General features: G+C 46.8%; 1 protein-coding gene across 1 annotated transcript in view; it reads right to left on the reverse strand.

Moving 5' to 3' along the window:
• XPO4 (exportin 4) overlaps positions 1–20,858 on the reverse strand; it is a 471,754-nt gene that overhangs the window by 391,020 nt on the left and 59,876 nt on the right. The window contains exon 3 of the mRNA XM_078657083.1: positions 5,753–5,894. Coding sequence (XP_078513209.1) covers positions 5,753–5,894 — 142 coding nt within the window. The remainder of the gene's footprint in view (positions 1–5,752; positions 5,895–20,858) is intronic.

A 20,858-nucleotide genomic window follows, 5' to 3' on the forward strand; every position in this document is an offset into this window, starting at 1 on the left:
CCCCCAACGCCCCTAAATTGTGTATTTAGGGGAGCCCCTGGCACCAGAAGAGCAGATCCTGATGACCTGAAGAAAGAAAATGGACTAGAAGAGTCGCATGACAAGAACAGAAGACCAAGCAACTGATGGCACCAACCCTGCCGGCCTGCCTGCTGACTTCGCCTATTGCACCAAAAGTCAACTAGTCCTGCAACTGCTGAGCCTCCCAAACCCAGGAGACCTGCCAGCCTTTGCCCAGGAACCAAGACTTCCAGAGGACACTGGAACTACCCCACGCATCCTGCAGACATCAAACGGGCCAAGAGGACACCGGCCTCGCCAAAACCTGACACTGCCAAGCACCACTGCACCTGAGCACGCGTAGAAGTGTGCCAATGGTGTCAGTGTAGTCCCTAAGCCCTCAAGGTACCGAGCTCACTGTGGAGCACCTTCTTGTGAACTCCCAGACGTCGCCTGCAGCCTCTGCTGGTAGACCCCCTCAACCGCGAGTGCTGCCGGATAGAGAAACCAGACACCCCATTGACCCTCTGTACCGGAAGCCTCATCCTGAGGAAAAGAGGACTAAAGGTGTCTCAAAATCCCCCAACATCGCAAGAACCGAAGCAACTCTGTTTCACCGGACTCTCCTGTTAATCCCCTCCTGCAGACTCTTCATTAACATGACAGATTCACATTGGTTTGCATTGGGCACCCCTCACTGTTCGCACCACTGCACCTGCACCTGTGTGCCGCTGGAGGTGACCTGTTGGTACTGCTTTGGACCTTGCCCTGTACTTACCTTTGAGCGATGACAATGGTCCCGTAAGTTGCCGACAAGAACTGGTAAACCGCATATGATTTTCCTCCAATAGGTTAACCTTGTAGAACTCTGCTATTGCACCATGTCCACTTTCTGAACTTAAAATAATTCATATTTAAAAACGTCCTTAACTGAACAATTTCTTCTGATGCCTAAACATATATAAAAGATACTTCCAATTTTTTAAAATTAGTATGGATCCCCTTCTTGAGTCGTGCGTCTCCTTTATTGACCACTGTGTATTTTCAGATGTCTTGCACTCCTTTGTGTTAAGCCCAAGGATGTCCGACCACAATACCCACTAACAGAGCACTTTGGGATTGCCACAGAAACACACTATCCACTCATAACAAAACTGCTGGACTCTTTACACGATGTCTCTCATTTTGATATAGCGTATAAAGAGCCAGCTTCCTACAACGTGTGTCCATTTCTCGATCTCCATTACCACTCGATAGTCAACTACAATTTTCCACTATGTGGTATGTAGAAATATTCTTCAGCAGAGACGGTCTCAAAGGATTTAGATCTACCTCCTCCTGTGGAGAGTCTGCCTCAACATCTTCCCACAATGTCTCCACATTGTAAGCCTATTTCCTAAGAGTCTGGATAAGTAAAAGGATATTCCCCTTCTTCCATCCAGACATCCTGTTCTAGTTTCTGCTGGGTTTGATTTGCATTGGTGTTTCAACCTCATTCCACACCTTTTTAACCCCCAAAGACTACGGATCGATGTATATAGAATTGGTGTCCTCAAAAGTTTTTTTCCTCATTAAGCTCCCTATCTCAATCATCAGGGCCCTATTTTTCCCTTTGATGTCGGCAACTATCTTAGAGGTTTTCCAGTCCCACTGGACATTTCTTCAGAGGACGCCTGCCGCTCCTTACTTCATCCAATTCTATCTTGCTCATAAGTCACGGGACACCCTTCAGCAAATCCTTACCAATGCACCTTTCCAGGCTGATAGGAGGGAAGACTCTGTAGCTCCTCTGACTGTAGGGTTTTCAGCATGGAGAGCTTGAATTGGTGCGACTGTGTAGTTTTGCTGGAAGACTTATGCTTTGGTGTCATGTAGTAACCTGGATGCCCCGCCTTTCTATAGATTCAAAGACTTTCAGGAATGAGGCATTCTGGGAATAGAATCTTGTTTTCTACAACTGTTCCGACATCTGGTGAAACTTCCTTTCACTTCTGAGCCTCAGTATTCCCTCATAACTTCATTGGTTCGAAGTCAGAGGAACCCATTTCCTATATTAAAGAAATACCCTTTTCTGTTTTCCCAACTCTGGTAGCCTAGCCATATTGCCAGCCAACCAATGGGCTCAAAGAATCATATCTTGATGGACTAAAGTTTTGGGGTTGAACAGTTAAATGTGGATCCCAACTGCCAAACCAGAAAAACTTTCTCCAGCGTAGTATTTCGATCTTGGCCACCCTCTTGACCACGTTCTGATTTTCTAAATGTCTTTGATAGACTTCAGCAAATACTTCAGGAGAGCTCTGGATGCACCTCCATATCCAATAGCGTAAAGAAAGAATAGAAGATGGTGGCACACATAGGGGCATTTTGGGCTCATGGTCAACCAATGGCATCACCCACTCACAATCCAAATGTTTTACAACAAAAGCACTTCCGAAGCCAACCATTTGAAGACAGTACTGTGCAAAGCATGTGAACCTAGAAGATGCACAAGGCCATATAAGCAAATTAACAAGCAGTTAGAACATCATAAGATTCCGGAGGACGGATTAAAAACAATGGATTGAAAAACTTGTATATTTCATTGCAGTCTTATTAAATGAATGTATCTTTTGTTTTTTTCTTCTTAAAAATTTTGGATATTTGTACACTAAATTTAGAACAACATATGTTCTTTCCCGTGATTTGCTGAATTTTATCATCAGGATTGACCTGATTTGTTGCAGGCTTGCCTCATGCTTTGGCTCTTAAAAACATGCCAGGGTTCCAGTCTTAATTGAAATTCTCTGACTTGCCCAACTCTACAATAAGGTGAATGCCAATCTCAACTTACAATGACAGTTATTTAAAAAACTAAACATTTGTATACGTTTGATAATGCGGACTCAATGCTCCTTGCTTATATGCACATACATACAGTACCTCTGGATATAAATGGGCAACCTTCCACCTCCCAATTAAAGCCATAACATTTAAACTGTCTCTCCTGCTATGCACAGGAGAAACGGCAGGCAGAGCAAATATGGAGGTTCAAGGTTTGCCAATGCTCCTTTTTTCATCTATGCTGAGGGGGGAAAAAAGGTCTGCTTTCTTCAAAATGTTAAAATAGTGGCAACTTGAAAAAGACTGACAGAGTGTTGCAAACCTAGCATGCAATTTTAAAACCAATATGAAATATTATTCATAAGCATCACAAGATTTGTATTTGATGCACGACAATAGTTCGAAATTTTTATAATGAATAATCACTGTGAATCAATGGGCATGTACAAAAATAGAACAATGTGACAAACAATTGAATTTTAGCATAGTAAAATGAAGTGATGTGCTAAGATCTGCCTGATAATGATCGTTTTGTTAGTATTTCCCTGAATAGTTTTTAGGTCTGATTCCATCTGTACAGGCAATTAGGTTGGTGTTTGCACCACATTTTCTCTGGGTCAGATGTCAGAGAACCCATTTTAAAACAAGACTGCTTGCTTAAGGAAACAAAATATGCAGTTTGCAAGATCTAAAGCAAATTTCAACAATTGTACAGAAGAGTCGTTTTCCGCTAATCCACATCACGTTGGGAGATGATGAATTCATGTTAACAAAAAGAACAGCTGTCTGGCTTAAAAGGATGATTCATTAGGCTGTGACTGTAGCCTATGAGCAAGAAAAGAAGCTTGAAATCAAGCCATCTAGATCGGAAGGCAGAAGATCTGGGGCTACTGCACAATTTCAAGCCTTGAAACTCTGAGACGTAGGTTCTAGTTTAGACTCGAGGCAAATCAGTTTCTCCTCTAGACGCTAATTTTGTAACTAGTAAAATGTACAGTTCCAATTATACGAGATAGAAGGAAAAAGTACAGTCCTTGTTCAGTAAGTACAGTTTTAGAGTCTTCTGCTACAATAAAATATTTGCTATAAAACCTTCTGTTGCTCTCAAGTCATGACCACACTATACAAAATACATTTTAAAAAATGGGTTACTTAACTGGAAGAGCAATTTTGTAACTTTTAGAATTTTCTGGATTCACATGATATGCATTATTCCGCCATGTAGTGGTTGGGTCCAGAAATCTCTTGTTGTCTTTTTTTTTTTCTGTTGAGCGTTAAACGAACTTGCCTGACCAATCTATAGGCAGGGCATTCCCTAGTAATCTTTGGTTTGCATACCAGGATGTGAAGCCTTGGTATTTTGCATTCTCCTGAGTTGCGAATTACTCTATGGATGGAGTGCCCCATATGTGAAAGTTTTTTTCCACTATTTCTTGTTTCAGCTCCCATTCATGTGAGGAGTTTGTCTGCTGGCTTCTGTGTTTTGTACTCTTGGAAAGTGTATTGTATTGTATTGCCAATAGTGTTATGTTTTATTGGATGACCCACTTCCATTTGTCTTGTGCTAGTTTGGACAGCATGTGCAACCTTGCCAGCCCGGTAAAACATGGTGCTAATGTCTTCTCTATGACCTTTGTTCAAAATACGTTCATGGCTAGCTAGACAGACTTGAGTTTTAATGCATTTACATGTTTCACTGCTTCCTCACGTACCTACCCATGAGCCTCTGATGTTCACTTTGCCCCTGTGAGTTTCCCACCCATGGTGGGATGCGTTTCTTCTGTTGGCGACAGAGGGAGTTGGAGGTGCTGACTTAGGTGCCCAACTCCCTTTCCTGCGCTGCGCTGGCTCGGTCACCTCAATGTTCCCCTCATCCTCACTGGACAGACCAGGGTCTAATAGGGATTCCTTTGTCTTGTGGATGCTAGCAATGGAGTGGTATTCTAGCCATTTTCAGATCCTTGACTTGAGTCTCTTCAGCACGAAATCGGCGCAGGCCTTTCAATCTTCGCCCTTATAGTCGTTTGAAAGGCACAGATTGCAGAACTTGTGGTGGCAGTTGGCGCAGAACTTCAAGGGAGTATTTTCCATTACCTTCTGATGCCTCTCTCTCCTTCATTCTCCGGCCACATGGAGCTTGTCGGCGAGGTCCCACTCTTGGGAGTTGAGAAGGATCCCCTCCTCTGTTCTATGGTTCTTCGTTTGGCCTCCGGTGTTGTCCGGTGGTAACAACTGTCTTTTATAAATGTTTTTAAAGATTCTTCAGAGATCCTCCATCGTGCTACCAGAACCTATGGCGGAAAAAAATATTCTGAAGATGGCGACCATGCACAGGAACTTCCAGGGAACCATCCGACGTCACAGCCGGAAGTGACTTACAACCTCATATTGTGGTCGACGACGCCCACAGAGAAAGAAAAAAAAAAGGGAGTGGCCCAAAACACAATTCGGGATCCAACCACTAAATGGCAGAATTGATGCATAGCATGTGAATCCAGAAAATGATTCATGCTGCAAAACTGCAACGTGTGTGCACAGGATTGCCAAGCTTCAGATACAAGCTGATTGCATTGATCAGTCTGGTGTGGTTCACCCTATGGTAATTTGCAATGCCATTGGTAAAGACCGGGGCAAGTACTAAACATTGTATGACCCACTAACATTTGAATTGCAATACTTTAATGTAGACCTATTGACCAGAAACAACCATACCAGTACCACCAACTAAGTTGGGCACGCCTTAGAGAAGCAAAATCCAATTAAATCAAAGCAATAAATAAATATGCATTAAATTTGCTATATGGCAACAGACCCATTTAACTGAAAAAAATCTAATTATAGGATTTATGCATTCTGCTGCACAACTGATGAAAACCTATTATAAAACAATGTTAACCACTGGTGGCATTTCCAACAGTGTTGCACTTACTTTGGCCTCTGTAAGACATAAGTTAAAAGGAATGTTCGCAGTGACTCGATGCTACTTTTCTCCAACAGAACCCACTCTCGCACAACTGCTTCCATTATCGCTGTGGCTGCTTGAAAAAGGACGTAGTCCACTTTACTAGTTTCTGTCAAGAGAACAAATTGATTTTAGAGGTGCTAAGCTCATGGTGTGGTAAGACTGTATCAAGACATAGGAAGCTTTCCATGTCCAGGAAAAGGATTCATTTTAATGCAAATTTTAAACTGGTTTGCACAACACGCTAATAATTACTCCTCACTATCTAAGGACGCTTACAATCCAATCACTCACTGTGACCTGGAAGCTAGATCTTGCTCTCTAGCACTGAAAAAGCAACCGAGGAATATGCAAAAAATGTAAGCACATTCCAGCAGCAGCTTTTGGCATTTCGACAGAGGTGGGTGACAGACACAACAACCTCTCCTCTCAACCATTTTCTGTCTCCCACTTGATGACCATCAGTCGGTATGTTTGCTAGTATGTCACCGGATTCATTTTGATGCCCTTATTGGTTGCAAACAGGTATTCTGACACAGAATGGGTGACACCAGAGGAATGCATTTAAGACATAAGTGGCCGATTGACAGAACCCAGACTGTCCCCTCCTCTTTAGGTAGCATAAGCACATCACCCATTAAGTACCCTAGAAATACACTCCTTGCCCAACAATATGTGGCTAAATTGACTAACCACTCAACATTTGATTAATGATGGGTTGATTTTTCTGCAATCTGCATCCATGATTACGCTATAGATTACACTTATTAGACATTTCATGCAATTCATTAGTCTTGCCATGATCCTTCTGGCTTCAACTTAATTCTCATGAATGTATCAAAATTAACCGGTACAGCGTGAGCATGCCTTGCAATACTGTTTAGACCCTCCTTCAGAACACCGGAAACGAGCGGCAAGCTGTCAACTACCATGGATACAAATGTCAGAATTACTTTAACATTTTGTTTGACCGCCCCCTCTCTAGGTAGCCCAAGCAAAACTATTGGTCCCTTACTGTTCCATCACCCATGTGGCACAGTACTTGCTTGGTTCACTCCCTCCCTCCAGCCCTTCACCCCCCAGGACACTCATGCTTGTCCCTCTGCTGACTGACCAGGAGCAGGCAATGTGAGGGAGACAAGTGAAAGCCTGGAGCCGCCTCAACAGCCATATGCAGTGCCAAGCTGATGTGGTGTATTTGCAGGTGCATACTTCGCTGGGCATGCAAGTGCATTTTTGTGGGCATATTTCTTCATGGACACATGCCCTACTGTTAGTGTGGGTATTTTCCCCACTGCCACCCCTGATAACACATTGGCCATGGCACAATAGTGGAAATTCTTACCAACTTGTGCAATGAGCAGTATGGAGAAGTATTACAAAACATACCGCATTACTAATTCTGAACCAACGAAGCCAGGCCTGGGTCTGTCCTGACGAAGTGTCCCTATATATGTTTTTTTTTAATAAACATTTTATTATTATATTCCAGATTTAGAAAGAGACCACACTGAGCCAAAAATACACTTCTAGCAATGCAAAAACATAATAGCATAATTGAGTCCACAGACTGAGACAAAAGTCTGATTAAGAGCCAGCAGCAAACCACGTGTTGATCTGTACCCCTCCCTTGCGTTCCCGTGGTTGTCATCTCATTGTCCCTATGTGCCGCCACCCAGGCATCCCACACCTTGTTTCAAAGTTCCTGCTCCCTGAGCTCTAGCCACTGGCCCCATGAGTTTCTTCGGGCACCTTCATGCCTGGTATACCACTTTGTCCGCCATCATGCACGAGTCCATACCCTGCACCCACAGAGTTACGTATGGCACAGGATCGGGCCTCCATGCCTGTAGGTTGTCCCTCCTAGCTACCATAAGTGTCATATTGCTGAACAGGAGAGAGTATCTCTAATGTTTGTTCTCCCCAAATAAAGGAGAGAGCATCTCTTTAATGTTTTTTCTCCCCAAATACCCAGGCAGTTGCACAGAGAGGACAGCTGGATTTCCGACCACTTGCTCCATATGCCCCTGTATCGTCATCTAATAAGGTCTCAACATTGCGCATTCCTACAGGGTATGCACCAGAGTCCCCGTCATCCCACATCCTCTCATGTGTTTGTCCTCAGGGATCCTACCCAGGGTGCGGAGCCATGTCTGTGTATAGTATACCCTGCAGCATCTTGAGTTGTACCGGGGTAAACCTGCTCAGTTCGCCACTTCCCTTGGGCACCTGCATGCTTCCTTCCAGTCTTCATCTTTTAGTTGCCCTACGTCCCTTTTCCATCTGGTCTTCAGCTTAAGCATCAGTGCCCTGGAGTTTCTTACCAGGGTGGTATAGATAAGCGATATCGCGTGACTGATGAGTGGCACGCCAGCAGCCAAAATTCTAGGGGGCATTCGTCCTCTGTTGAGTCTAGATGATCAAGACATTTGGTCAATGAGTCTCTGACCTGCAATTAACGGAATCTCAGGGAAACGGTCACTTCTTATTGGTCTTGTAGATCTTCAAAGGAGACCACCCCAGCTTCCCCTCATAGGTTCCTAACCTTAGTTATCCCTTTCAGATTCCACTGTCAGTAATTTCCCCCAATACACTCTCCTCTGACAGTAAGGAAGCGTCCCACAATGGTGTTCCCTTGTTAACTTTCCCTGCCCACCCTATCGCTTTGTTCGTAGTCTGACAGGCCTGCACAACAATTGTCGTAGGTGCCATGCCTATTTTACCAAATAGCACCCTCAAGTACCCTCTATCTGGTAGCACTCTTCTGTCCACCATAAAGGCCAGCTTGTGCTGGTCCTCTAAGACCCATTCATAAATGATGAGCTGCTGTGCTGTCCAGTAGAACAGCTTCAGGTCCGGCAGGGTTATAAACCCATCTTAGATCAACACATTAAAATCTCCAATGCTATTCTGGGCGGACCCCCATCCCACAACAATGTCTTCGTGATCTTATATAATAGAAGGGTGTTCCCCAACGGGATTTTAGGATGTGGGCAGGAAAGGAGGGGATTAGAACATATCAAACAGAACAAAATGACCCTGCCACAAGGATATCAAAGGTCCCTTACAGGATCCATATAGTTAAGGTGGGGTGAACATGAAAATCAGAGCCAAAAACTTCACCGGTACTCTTTTTAGTACATGATACTTTTATTTTTTAACAAAGTTTTTCTTCCCATAAATATAAGGACGATTGAGTACATTTCAAGCAGATATATGATGAACATTAAAACAAAAGGGGGGGAAAAGGCATATCCCACCAGGGGTAATAAGGAAATAGATAAGACACACAAGGATGTTCCTCACACTCCCGTACACACAGGGGAATTTCATATATACATCATCACTCAGATATTCATTAATTTCCTCATTCATTCATACATGCTCTCATACAAGTACAACTGCGCCTGCAACAGTTGATGGAATGTAGTTGCAAGAGCTGGGGGTGGAATATGGAGGCAGAGCTGGTGGAACAAAGGTTGACAAGAACTAAAGTGCTGCCATCCATGGAGATTGCGCCGACGCGCGTTTCGGTATAGGCCAAGGTAGGCCGCACCTTCTTCAGGGCGGAGGTGTACAATCAGGGAGGGGAACACACAGGGGAAAGTAGGAATAAATCGGGGATATACGGGTATGCTTCAGAGGTATCCAACACAAGAATTCTCTCTTAGGGGTGTCTGAGAGTGGATCAATCCCGAATCCCTCTCGATATTCAGAGATTTAACAGACTCTGGGTCGTATGCAGCCTTAAGGTAAGGCGGGCTCATCCTCATGGGGATTCTGCGGCTTCGATTTGATCACTAGGTGCTGCGTGGAAGTATAGGGCTGTCGAGGTGCTTAGCGGATATACTGGGCCTCCCGGAGTTAAGACAGTGTAGCAGGTTCTTCTCAAAAAGTTCAAATCCTAAGTGTGTCAAGGGGCCCGAGCTCCGCCCGTGGTGTAGACTCACTCCGCGATGCGTTGGGTCCAGGGGGGTAGGATATTCCCAGGTCTCGTCCAGTTTTTCCTTTCCACGCAGCACGGCGAGGCGGTCCTCGTCCAAGACGGCCGGATCTAGAGTGTTCACCCCACCTTTAACTATATGGATCCTGTAAGGGACCTTTGATATCCTTGTGGCAGGGTTATTTTGTTCTGTTTAAAATGTCTTTGTGATCACCTGAACTGCCTGGAAAAAGCTGTTAGGAATCACACATGGAGTATTCTGCAGAAAGTCAAGAAATTTTGGCAAATAAATCATTTTGTAGAGCGCTGCTCCACCCATCAGGGATACCGGCAACTTCTGGTATCTAGTTATGCCCTCCCAACATTGGCCCTGTATAGTTCCTAGGTTACGGGCGATGAAAATGTCACGGTCTTTAATGATAAAAATTCCAAGGTACTTATTACCTATCTCAGCCTACTGTAAGTGGCAGTCGCAATCCTGCGGAAGGCGCAGTCACATAGGGGATAATGCCACTGATTTATGCCAATTGATATGAATACCCGAAAATTTTGCAAAGATACTAACAATCTCGAACACCTGCGGTATTGACTGTAGCAGGTTAGCCAAGTATAGCATTAAGTCATCAGCGTAGAGTGGGATGACATCCTCCCATTTTGAGTCACACTGCAAACCCTGCCAGTGCGACCAGCAGAGGTGACAGCGGGCACCTCTGATGTGTACCCCTCCCCAGTAGGAATTCCCTGGATAGTGTGCTATTAAAATGCACCATAGCCATAGGGGCTGTATACAATAAGCAGGCCCAATCCAGGAACGACTCCCCCAGTCTCATCTCCAGTATAGCCATAAGAGAAGGCCATTCAAGGGAGTCAAATGCCTTTTCGGCATCCAGTAATAAGATCACCACTGGTTCCGCCACAGAGCCCTCTCTACTGAGAACCCCGAAGAGGCGTCTCAGTTTGTGTCTTGTAGCCTGAAGCAGCATGAAAACAGATAGGTCCCTGTGTTACATATGTTTAAAGATCTGCAACTGAACATTCAGTCTCTAAATCAGTTTCTCATAATAGGGCATGTCCCCTTTTTTATCCACTCTTCTTAAATGGCATTGTGCTCATTTTCCATTTTCCGTGTATGTACAACTTAGTTACAGATAGAGAAGAGGTACACCATTGCTTCCAGCGTAAATTCATTCCCTGAAAGTCAAGGGACATCCTGCAGCGGCACCAACTGCACAGAGATTCACTACATAGTCACATGGTGGTTGCAATCCAGAACCATTAATCAGGTTCTGGCAGAGTCATTAAATAAGGGTGGGCCACCCCTGTGCATGGAGGAACACCAGTGCCTGCCCTGTAAACTATTGAAGCAGTCTTACTTTAGTGTCACTATCCTCAGCCATTTCACATTGGCAGCGCAGCAGTACAGACTAGTCCTTCCGAGAGCATTCAAACCCCAGCCATTGTTGCAATGTTTGGAGCAGAACTTTTGGTTCAAGTATCGAGCAGTGCTTCCAGCAGACAGCGATAAAGGCTTCAGATTATTTCTCATAAGTTTGCCCAGGTCCTAAATCATGGAAGGACTGGAGAACTTTGCAGTGTTCAAGTACGACACAGCTCATGCAAGGCAAAGTGCAAGTTCAATGTACCTCCACTGTTGTGATGACAAAACCACATGGTCTTTTTAAAACTGCACTGAAACTGTTGTTTGCACTTGTATTTTGTATTTTTAAAACTCACCTACTTGCTGATCCCGGTCCCCGTGCAGTCGATTTGACGCTGCTGCGGGAGGAGACCGAGCAAACTTCACCCCCTGACGCCACTTGGCGAGCGCCGAGGCCACGCCCCCTTAGCGAGGCCATGCCCCTTTTTCATTGCACATATATAGGCGCTGATTGCAAGTGCCGGTCCTGCACACTGAAACTTCCTGAGGCGGAAGCCGGGAGCGCGACCACATGGTCTTTTTAAAACTGCACTGAAACTGTTGTTTGCACTTGTATTTTGTATTTTTAAAACTCACCTACTTGCTGATCCCGGTCCCCGCGCAGTCGATTTGACGCTGCTGCGGGAGGAGACCGAGCAAACTTCACCCCCTGACGCCACTTGGCGAGCGCCGAGGCCACGCCCCCTTAACGAGGCCACGCCCCTCCCCTTCCACATTACAAATCATGTGTTTCCACCGAACGCGCAGCGGGCGCGACGATTGCGCGCCAAAGGCGCGCCTAAGGCAAGCCCGTCAGCGCCCGTCCGCGCCTGGCCGGGCCCAGGGGCCATGTCCCCTGGTCGTTCTGGGGGAACGAGAAGTATATACAGCTCAAACTGCTTACATCAGCTGCGCCCATCGATCTCACCTAAATGCGGCCTCCCTAGACATCCCCTGGAGATCCCTCGTTGTTGCACGAGCTGCAAATCTGAGCTAATCACCACCACTACTGCCAGATTTGAGGCAAAGGACTACTCCATGCTTCTGCTTAATTGCAGGTCTCTAGCGAAACACTGCTTAGAAATGTCCTTGCTTTTAGAGGAATATACACCGGATGTGATCTTTTTAACCGAGACCTAGTTAAATCAAGATTCTCAGCCGGATTTGGCACAGGCCATTATTCCGGGATACCAGATAGCACGAGCGGATCGACCGCTGGGCAGAGGCGGCGGTCTTGCAATCATTTATAAGGAGAGTTCTGTTTGCCGCAGCTTGACGGAGGAGATTGAAGACTGCGAAAGTTTCTCCTTTGCGATCGAGTTTACCCCTAATACCAGCTTCACTGGTATTCTTATTTATCGTCCTCCTGGAGCTATCGGACAATTTAACACCTCCCTTTTATCGGTTGCATCCCAATTGATTGTCTCTCCCTCTAATTTCACTGTACTGGGAGATTTTAATCATTTTGACAATCTGTTGGACCCAACGGCACTAGAGATAATGTCAAGTCTAGCTGCCATCCAACTTGAGCAATTAGTTTCACCTCCACGCACGAAAAAGGTCATCTTTTGGATCCGATCTTTAGTAATAGTGACCGACTTAAAGTGGGCACTATTAGTAGCCTTCCATGGTCGGACCATTTCCTGATAGCCTTCACCTGGACCACCAGTAAACCTCCTCCTTCCTTTTTTATACCTCGAAAAACCCGAAACTGGTCCAAAATTTCCACAGACAATTGGACGAAGGCTCTTAGCACCACCAGACCGACACTCTCTCATGACCCGACGGCAAACAATAATAAATACAATGAGTGGATCACTGCCTCTCTTGACCTGGTTCTCCCTTTACACCTATCTGGGTCAAAGAGGCAGAGTAAATCAGCACCATGGTACACGGAAGATCTTAGGGACCAAAAGCGCTGTTGCAAGAGACTAGAGAGGAAATGGCGTATGACTTACAATCCTTCTGATAAAGCCACCTATAGGGAAGCCATTAGGAACTATAAATTGGCAATAAAAACCTCGCAAGCAGCCTACTACAATGATAAAATTACAACGGCCAAGTCTAAGCCGAAAGAAATATATCGCATAGTAAGCTCCCTGATAAAAACACCCCCTGCCCGCCGCAGATAATGGTAGCCCCCCCTTCTAAATGCGACGAGTTGGTTGATTTCTTTTTTCAGAAGGTTAATAAAATGTATCTCTCCTTTTCTGATCCAGCCATTGATTCATCCCCACAATGCTCAGACTCAGCACTGGATACGGTAACCCCTTCTTATAATAAGCTGGAGTCCTTTCCATTGCTGAACTTGGAAACATTGGAGTCTCTGGCACAAAAAATAAAATCTGGCTCACCGTGTGACCCTGCTCCCCCGGGCTCGCTGGGGTTGGCTAGCAAAACCATTTTCCCTACTCTTCTGGAATTATTGAACTCTTCCATCTCGAGTGGGATGGTACCTGCGACATGGAAGCATGCAATGGTACGGGCCCTGTTAAAAAAACCTTCCTCGACCCAGCCAATCCTAGCAACTACCGCCCGATCTCGCTGCTCCCATGGGCATCAAAGATCCTGGAGAAGTACGTCAATACCATTCTGACGAAGTTTCTCGAGGAAAACCACCTCCTCGATGCTTCACAGACGGGCTTTCGCCCAAAACATGGGACAGAGACCGCTCTATTGGCTGTGACTGAGGAAGCGAGACGGATCTTGGATCGGGGGGGATCAGTGGCAGTGATCCTCCTCGATCTGAGCGCCGCGTTTGACATGGTAAATCATAAAAATTCTGATAAACCGTCTCACCGACTTAGGAGTGTCTGGAGATGCCCTGGTCTGGTTCGAGTCTTTTCTATCAGACAGAACCTTCCAGGTCTTTGACGGCACATCCGTGTCATCTAGCAGGCCTTTGGGGTGTGGAGTCCCGCAGGGGTAATCCTTGAGCCTCACGCTCTTCAACGCATATATGAGGCCGCTGGCTGAGATTGTTCGTCCGCATGGGATTAACATCACTTCCTATGCGGACGACACCCAGCTGGTGGTCTCCCTTGCGTAGAAGAGTAGCCTCCAATCACCGCCCAATCTAGCAGAGTGCCTGGAGGAAGTAAGGAGTTGGATGATGAGCTCATGTCTGAAGCTCAACGACGACAAGACCGAGCTCATGCTCCTGGGCCCGGCAGCCCCCTCTACTATGGAGCCGTTATGGCCCGCGAGCATGGGGGCGGACCCTGCCCCCGGAGATAACATCAAAAGTCTGGGGGTATGGTTAGATAAGTCGTTGAGCTTCAATACACAGGCCACCAAGGTGTCGGCCACTTGTTTTGGTCTCCTTAGGGTGATTAAAAAAATTCTTCCCCTTCTTCCATTTGAGGCCAGACAAATAATCATACAGGGCCTTGTCCAATCTCGTCTGGATTTTAACAATGCCCTCTACCTCGGGGCACCAGACTATACCTTAAAAAAACTCCAGCGCATTCAAAATTGTGCTGCCCGTGCGCTACTGAGAATCCCACGAAGAACTTCAATAAAAAATGGCTTACGAACTCTCCACTGGTTGCCTGTAAGGGACAGAGTGAAGTTCAAAGCTCTGTGCATTGCCCATCAGACCCTCTGGAAAACGGGCCCAGAAATCAACCGCTCCCTGATTTCCCCTTACTTGCCCAACAAGGTGCTTCGATCTTCGACTGCATCACTGGCCAAGATTCCTAGAATCTTTAGAGCCAGAGCAGGCGGACGTTCGTTCTCGTATAATGTGTCAAAATTGTGGAATACCCTCCCTTTGCAGTTGAGATGCAATTCCAGCTTAATTAGCTTTCGCAAACAGCTTAAAACTTTTTTATTTTAGCTACTACAACTCTCCTGTTCCTCTGAAGGTACCTCTGTGTAGTTACAGCGCCTAGACACCTCAGGGCAACTGTAGCGCTTTCTAAATTTTATTTTCATTTCATTTCATTTCAAAAGGAATCTCCCAATAGGAAGTCACATCATTTCTACCTACCCTATGATGACGCAATGAATCAGATTTACGCCTGTATCCAACAATTCAAGCCCCAAAAAATCTTATCTCCTAGGAGTCCCAACATTTTGTCCAAGCAATTTATGAATGCCTAATCTCTTGCGAGTCAAACCCAAAGTAGACCGCAGTGATTGTAGGATCTGGTTATTGAATTTGTTCAGAATTTCGCTTTAGTGATGCTTGGCCGACACATGAATCCTCCTCAACTCGTGTGTCTCTTCCAGTTGTGACCTAGTAGGTTTTTCTGTCTGTTCCTTGTGGAGAGTAAACTACAATATTAATAGAAGGCTCCTACAGTACCTCAGGAGACGAAGCCGGTTGTCGAAGCATGATATTTCAGTGTCTTACGTTTAGACTTCATGCTGTCCCATATAATCTTTTTTAATCAAACTATCAATATTTGTAATGTCAGTCTCTGCACCTCAGCAATAGAATTGGAGAGATAGTATCCTGGAACAGTGGTTCCCTTTGGTCTATCTGCATGAAGGATTAGACATACTATGTGCAATAAATACTTCACCATATATTATGCCAAATGCAATTCTTGTCTCAACACAAAGGATTGCCTATATTGTAAAAGCAGTTACCATGGTAATAGTCACTCCAAATAATAGTGCATTGAGCATCAAGTGAAGAAGGAAATAAACCACAAAGTAGTAAGAGAAGAAAATACAGAGCTTGAACTGGTGCGTCTACAAACACAAAAATGTAATTAAAACATTTAAACTCAATTCAGACTGCTAATCAGTTTGTTTGAAGGAGTAGCTACATAGGGGTGAAGGCATCATCATGTCTGCTCGTACAAGCCCCTGAAATGGTAGGTTCAGCTTGGCCCAGTTAAGACAGTCATATTTGGTAGGCTCGAGGAAGGGTTGAATGTGATCACTGACCATATTTCAGAGTCCTGTGTTGATCGGTATCTCCCAGGTTTTGAAGATTTTTTGGGGGCTCACATGAATGGGTCTTCCGGTTAAGTAAGCATTTGTGCAAAGCTGTGTCAAGGAGAGGATCTCACATTTCTTCCAGCTGCCTTGTAATTGGAGAAGATACAAAGCTACAATCAGCTGCGTGCAGGGTCTATCGCCACAGAACAATTCAAGTTCTGAAGAAATGCTACACAACCACTAGGTCCCTATTCCCGTTACCCTCTTAAATGTTTATGTGTACCTTCTGAATGAATGTATGTATGTATGTACACGAGTGTGACTTAAGCTTTACATTTATCTGCGATAACTATCACTTTGAGGCACAATTTGCCACAGATCCACACAATAATTTGGAATGTGGTGTGTTACTATTACCAGACGCTGGAAGTTCCGGTCTTTTTGGAACATACTGCACGACCTTTACGCACAGCCTGGGCTATGCCATCAATCCAGAATATTGTTTGCAATTTCCAACCTATATAACCATGGTCTCTCACAATCTCATATTGCCGACATTGTCGCAACAGGTGACCACTTCTCGGTACGTTTGAAATCCAAGCTTACTTCGCATGTTGTAGCCTGTATGCAATTTCTTTTTGGTCCTGACTAAAGCCATATTGACCCACAGAGGCACTGAGTAAGGATGGCTGAAACATGCTGACCACATTTGCGCTTTGCCTTATTAGCGCTATAGATACTGATTTTGGCTGTGTATTTACTTTGTCTGCGCGCCTGCCAATAGCGCTCCGCTCTGCTCCTCCCCCCGCCTCCATTTTGTTTATTTGTTGTCCTCCTCGTGTGCCCGACCCGCCTCCCAGCTGAGACGCCCTCCCACTAACCTTAATACAGCGCTGCTCGGCTGTAAACGCTGTGACTCGCTCCTCCTCACGGACAGAGTGGTCGCTCCCTGTGCTCCTGGCTGCAACCTGGTATCGTAACGCCGCTCTGCTGAAGGATCTCTGCCATAACTGCAATTGTCTTCGCCTGCTGTGTGCTAGCGCTTTGCCTTATTAGCGCTATAGATATTGATTTTGGCTGTGTATTTACTTTGTCTGCGCGCCTGCCAATAGCGCTCCGCTCTGCTCCTCCCCCCGCCTCCATTTTGTTTATTTGTTGTCCTCCTCGTGTGCCCGACCCGCCTCCCAGCTGAGACGCCCTCCCACTAACCTTAATACAGCGCTGCTCGGCTGTAAACGCTGTGACTCGCTCCTCCTCACGGACAGAGTGGTCGCTCCCTGTGCTCCTGGCTGCAACCTGGTATCGTAACGCCGCTCTGCTGAAGGATCTCTGCCATAACTGCAATTGTCTTCGCCTGCTGTGTGCTAGCGCTTTGACTTATTAGCGCTATAGATACTGATTTTGGCTGTGTATTTACTTTGTCTGCGCGCCTGCCAATAGCGCTCCGCTCTGCTCCTCCCCCCGCCTCCATTTTGTTTATTTGTTGTCCTCCTCGTGTGCCCGACCCGCCTCCCAGCTGAGACGCCCTCGCCCCTCCCCCTCCACTATCCGTATATGACAGTTCTTCCCGCGCGCAGCGTTCACGCGCAGCGACCGCGCCGAAGGCGCGCCAAAGGTAAGCCCGTCTACGCCCGTCCGCGCCCAGCGCCAGAGCCCCTGGTCCTCGCAATGCCCAGTCCTCCCGCATTACCTACGACGCCGCCACCCTCCTAGCCCTTAACCCCGGTCGCGTCCCCACCTGCGTCCAAGCCGCTCCTGGACACACCCATGGACCATTCTCCTGCTACTCCTGCAAATTCAGCGGCACCGACAACATCTCCGCTACGACCACACCACAGATTCCCGACTCCAACCACCTACAATGCATCCGTCTCAACACCCGATCGGTGCACAGGCACGCCATTGACCTATGGAACCTACTAGACACCTTCTCTCCAGACGTCGCCTTCCTTACGGAAACATGGATGAATGCTTCCTCCGCACCAGACATCACCATTGCCATCCCTGAAGACTATAAGATCACCCGCAAAGACCGTACCAGCCACACAGGAGGAGGAATCGCTATCGTCCATAAGAAATCTATCCGCATCTCAACCAGCTCTGACGCCAACCTCGCCAACTCCGAACACCTTCACTTCCAGATCCACATCGACCCCAAAACAACACTCAGAGGCACTCTCCTCTACAGACCACCAGGACCCCGCGCAAAATTCAGTGAAGACATCACGGACTTCATCTCTCCACACGCGCTCCCCTCCAAAGACTATATTCTTCTGGGAGACCTCAACTTTCACCTTGAAAAGATAAACGACCACAACACCGCCACCCTCGTGGACAACCTCGCCAACCTCGGACTTAAACAACTAGTCACTTCCCCCACCCACATCGCAGGTCACACACTCGACCCCATCTTCACATCTAGCAATCATGTCTCCTTCAGCCACACTACGGATCTCCTATGGACTGACCACAGCTGCGTTCACTTCACCTACAACAAGCCGAAACCCATCAACCACTCCCAACCTACCCTGCAAAGAAACTGGAACAAAATCACCACGGACCAAATCTCCGCATCGCTCCTTCGAAACTCCCCAGCCCTCTCTTCTAACGCCAACGAAGCCGCCGCCAACCTCACCCTATGGTTATCCAACACCGCCGACACCTTAGCTCCACTGAAAAAACGTCAAAGCAAATCTTGCGGCAAGAAAGCCTCATGGTTCAACGATGATCTCAAGAAGTCCAAGAAACTCTGCCGCTCCCTTGAAAAGGCCTGGAAAAAAGACCCAACCACCAGCACCAAGGACGCCTTCAAAAGCGCCACCCGCACCCACCACCAACTGATCCGAAAAGCCAAGAAAACAGCATTCAAGGATCGACTCGACAACAACGTCCACAACAGCAAGGAACTTTTCAACATCGTCAAGGAATTTTCCAATCCCTCGGCCAACTCCAACGACATCACCCCCTCTCAAACCCTCTGCGACTCCCTAGCCTCTTTTTTCCACAACAAGATTGCAGACATCCACAACAGCTTCGACAACCAACCCGGAGACCAACCCACCCTACCATCTGCTGACCATCTTCCCCCCGTGAACACCCTTAACGCCTGGAACCCAATCTCCACTGAGGACACCATCCGCCTGATGAAGTCCATCCACTCAGGATCCCCCACAGACCCATGCCCTCACCACATCTTCAACAAAGCAGACTCCGTCATAGCACCGCACCTCCGAGACGTCATCAACTGCTCCTTCAACTCTGCTACCTTCCCAGAAGACTGGAAACACGCTGAACTCACCGCCCTTCTGAAAAAACCAACAGCGGACCCCACCGAACTCAAAAATTACCGCCCCATCTCGCTTCTTCCATTCCCGGCCAAAGTCATCGAGAAAGCCGTCAACAACCAGCTCGCCGCCTTCCTCGAAGCCAACAAATCCCTCGACCCCTCACAATCTGGCTTCCGAGCAAAGCACAGCACTGAGACCGCCCTCATCGCAGCAACAGACGACATTCGAACTCTACTGGACAATGGAGACACAGTCGCCCTCATCCTCCTCGACCTCTCTGCAGCATTCGATACAGTCTGCCACAGCACCCTTCTACAACGCCTCAATAACATCGGAATTCAAGGAAAAGCACTTGATTGGATCACCTCGTTCCTCACCGGAAGAACCCAGAGAGTCCGCCTTCCTCCATTCAAGTCCGAGGCCTCTGAAGTCATCTGCGGCGTACCTCAAGGATCCTCACTCAGTCCCACCCTCTTCAACGTATACATGAGCCCCCTCGCGGCCATCGCACGCCAACACAACCTCAACATCATCTCTTACGCGGACGACACTCAACTGATCCTTTCTCTCACCAATGACCCCAGCACCGCCAAAACTAACCTACACGAAGGAATGAAAGAAGTTGCCGAATGGATGAAACAAAGCCGTCTGAAACTGAATTCAGACAAAACAGAAGTCCTCATCTTAGGTACATCCCCCTCTGCTTGGGACGACTCCTGGTGGCCGGAAGCCCTCGGAAAAGCACCCATCCCGACAGACCACGCACGGAACCTTGGCGTCATCCTGGATTCCTCACTCTCAATGAACAGACAAGTCAGCGCCGTATCCTCTTCCTGCTTCAACATTCTTCGCATGCTCAGAAAAACATTTCGCTGGATCCCCTCCGAAACAAGGAAAATAGTCACCCACGCCCTGGTCACGAGCCGACTGGACTACGGAAACACCCTCTACGCAGGCACCACCGCTAAACTCCAGAAGAAACTCCAACGAATCCAAAACGCCTCAGCCAGGCTCATATTAGACATCCCACGCAACGAACACATCTCTGGTCACCTTAAAGACCTCCACTGGCTACCCGTCAATAAGAGAATCACTTTCCGACTGCTTACCCATGCACACAAATCACTCTACAACATCGGACCAGATTGCCTCAACTCTCGACTGTCCTTCTACACCCCCTCCCGCCAACTACGTTCTTCCAGCCAAGCCCTCGCCACTGTACCTCGCATCAACAAGACCACCATGGGAGGCAGATCCTTTTCATACCTGGCTGCTAAAACATGGAACTCACTCCCCGCTTACCTTCGCCTCACCCAGAACCACCTAGCGTTCAGAAAGCAGCTTAAAACGTGGATATTCGACAAATAATCCGCCTCCCCTTCCTAAGCGCCTTGAAACCCTCTGGGTATGTAGTGCGCTATACAAATTTTATGACTTGACTTGACTTGACATTTGTGGATACAGGAGACCCCTAGTTTCTCATAAGTATCCATCACTGGTTTTAAAACTTGCCTAGGGCCGCCATTATTAAAA

The sequence above is a fragment of the Lissotriton helveticus genome, chromosome 8, assembly GCF_964261635.1.
Source record: "Lissotriton helveticus chromosome 8, aLisHel1.1, whole genome shotgun sequence".
NCBI classification, from domain to species: Eukaryota; Metazoa; Chordata; class Amphibia; order Caudata; family Salamandridae; genus Lissotriton; species Lissotriton helveticus.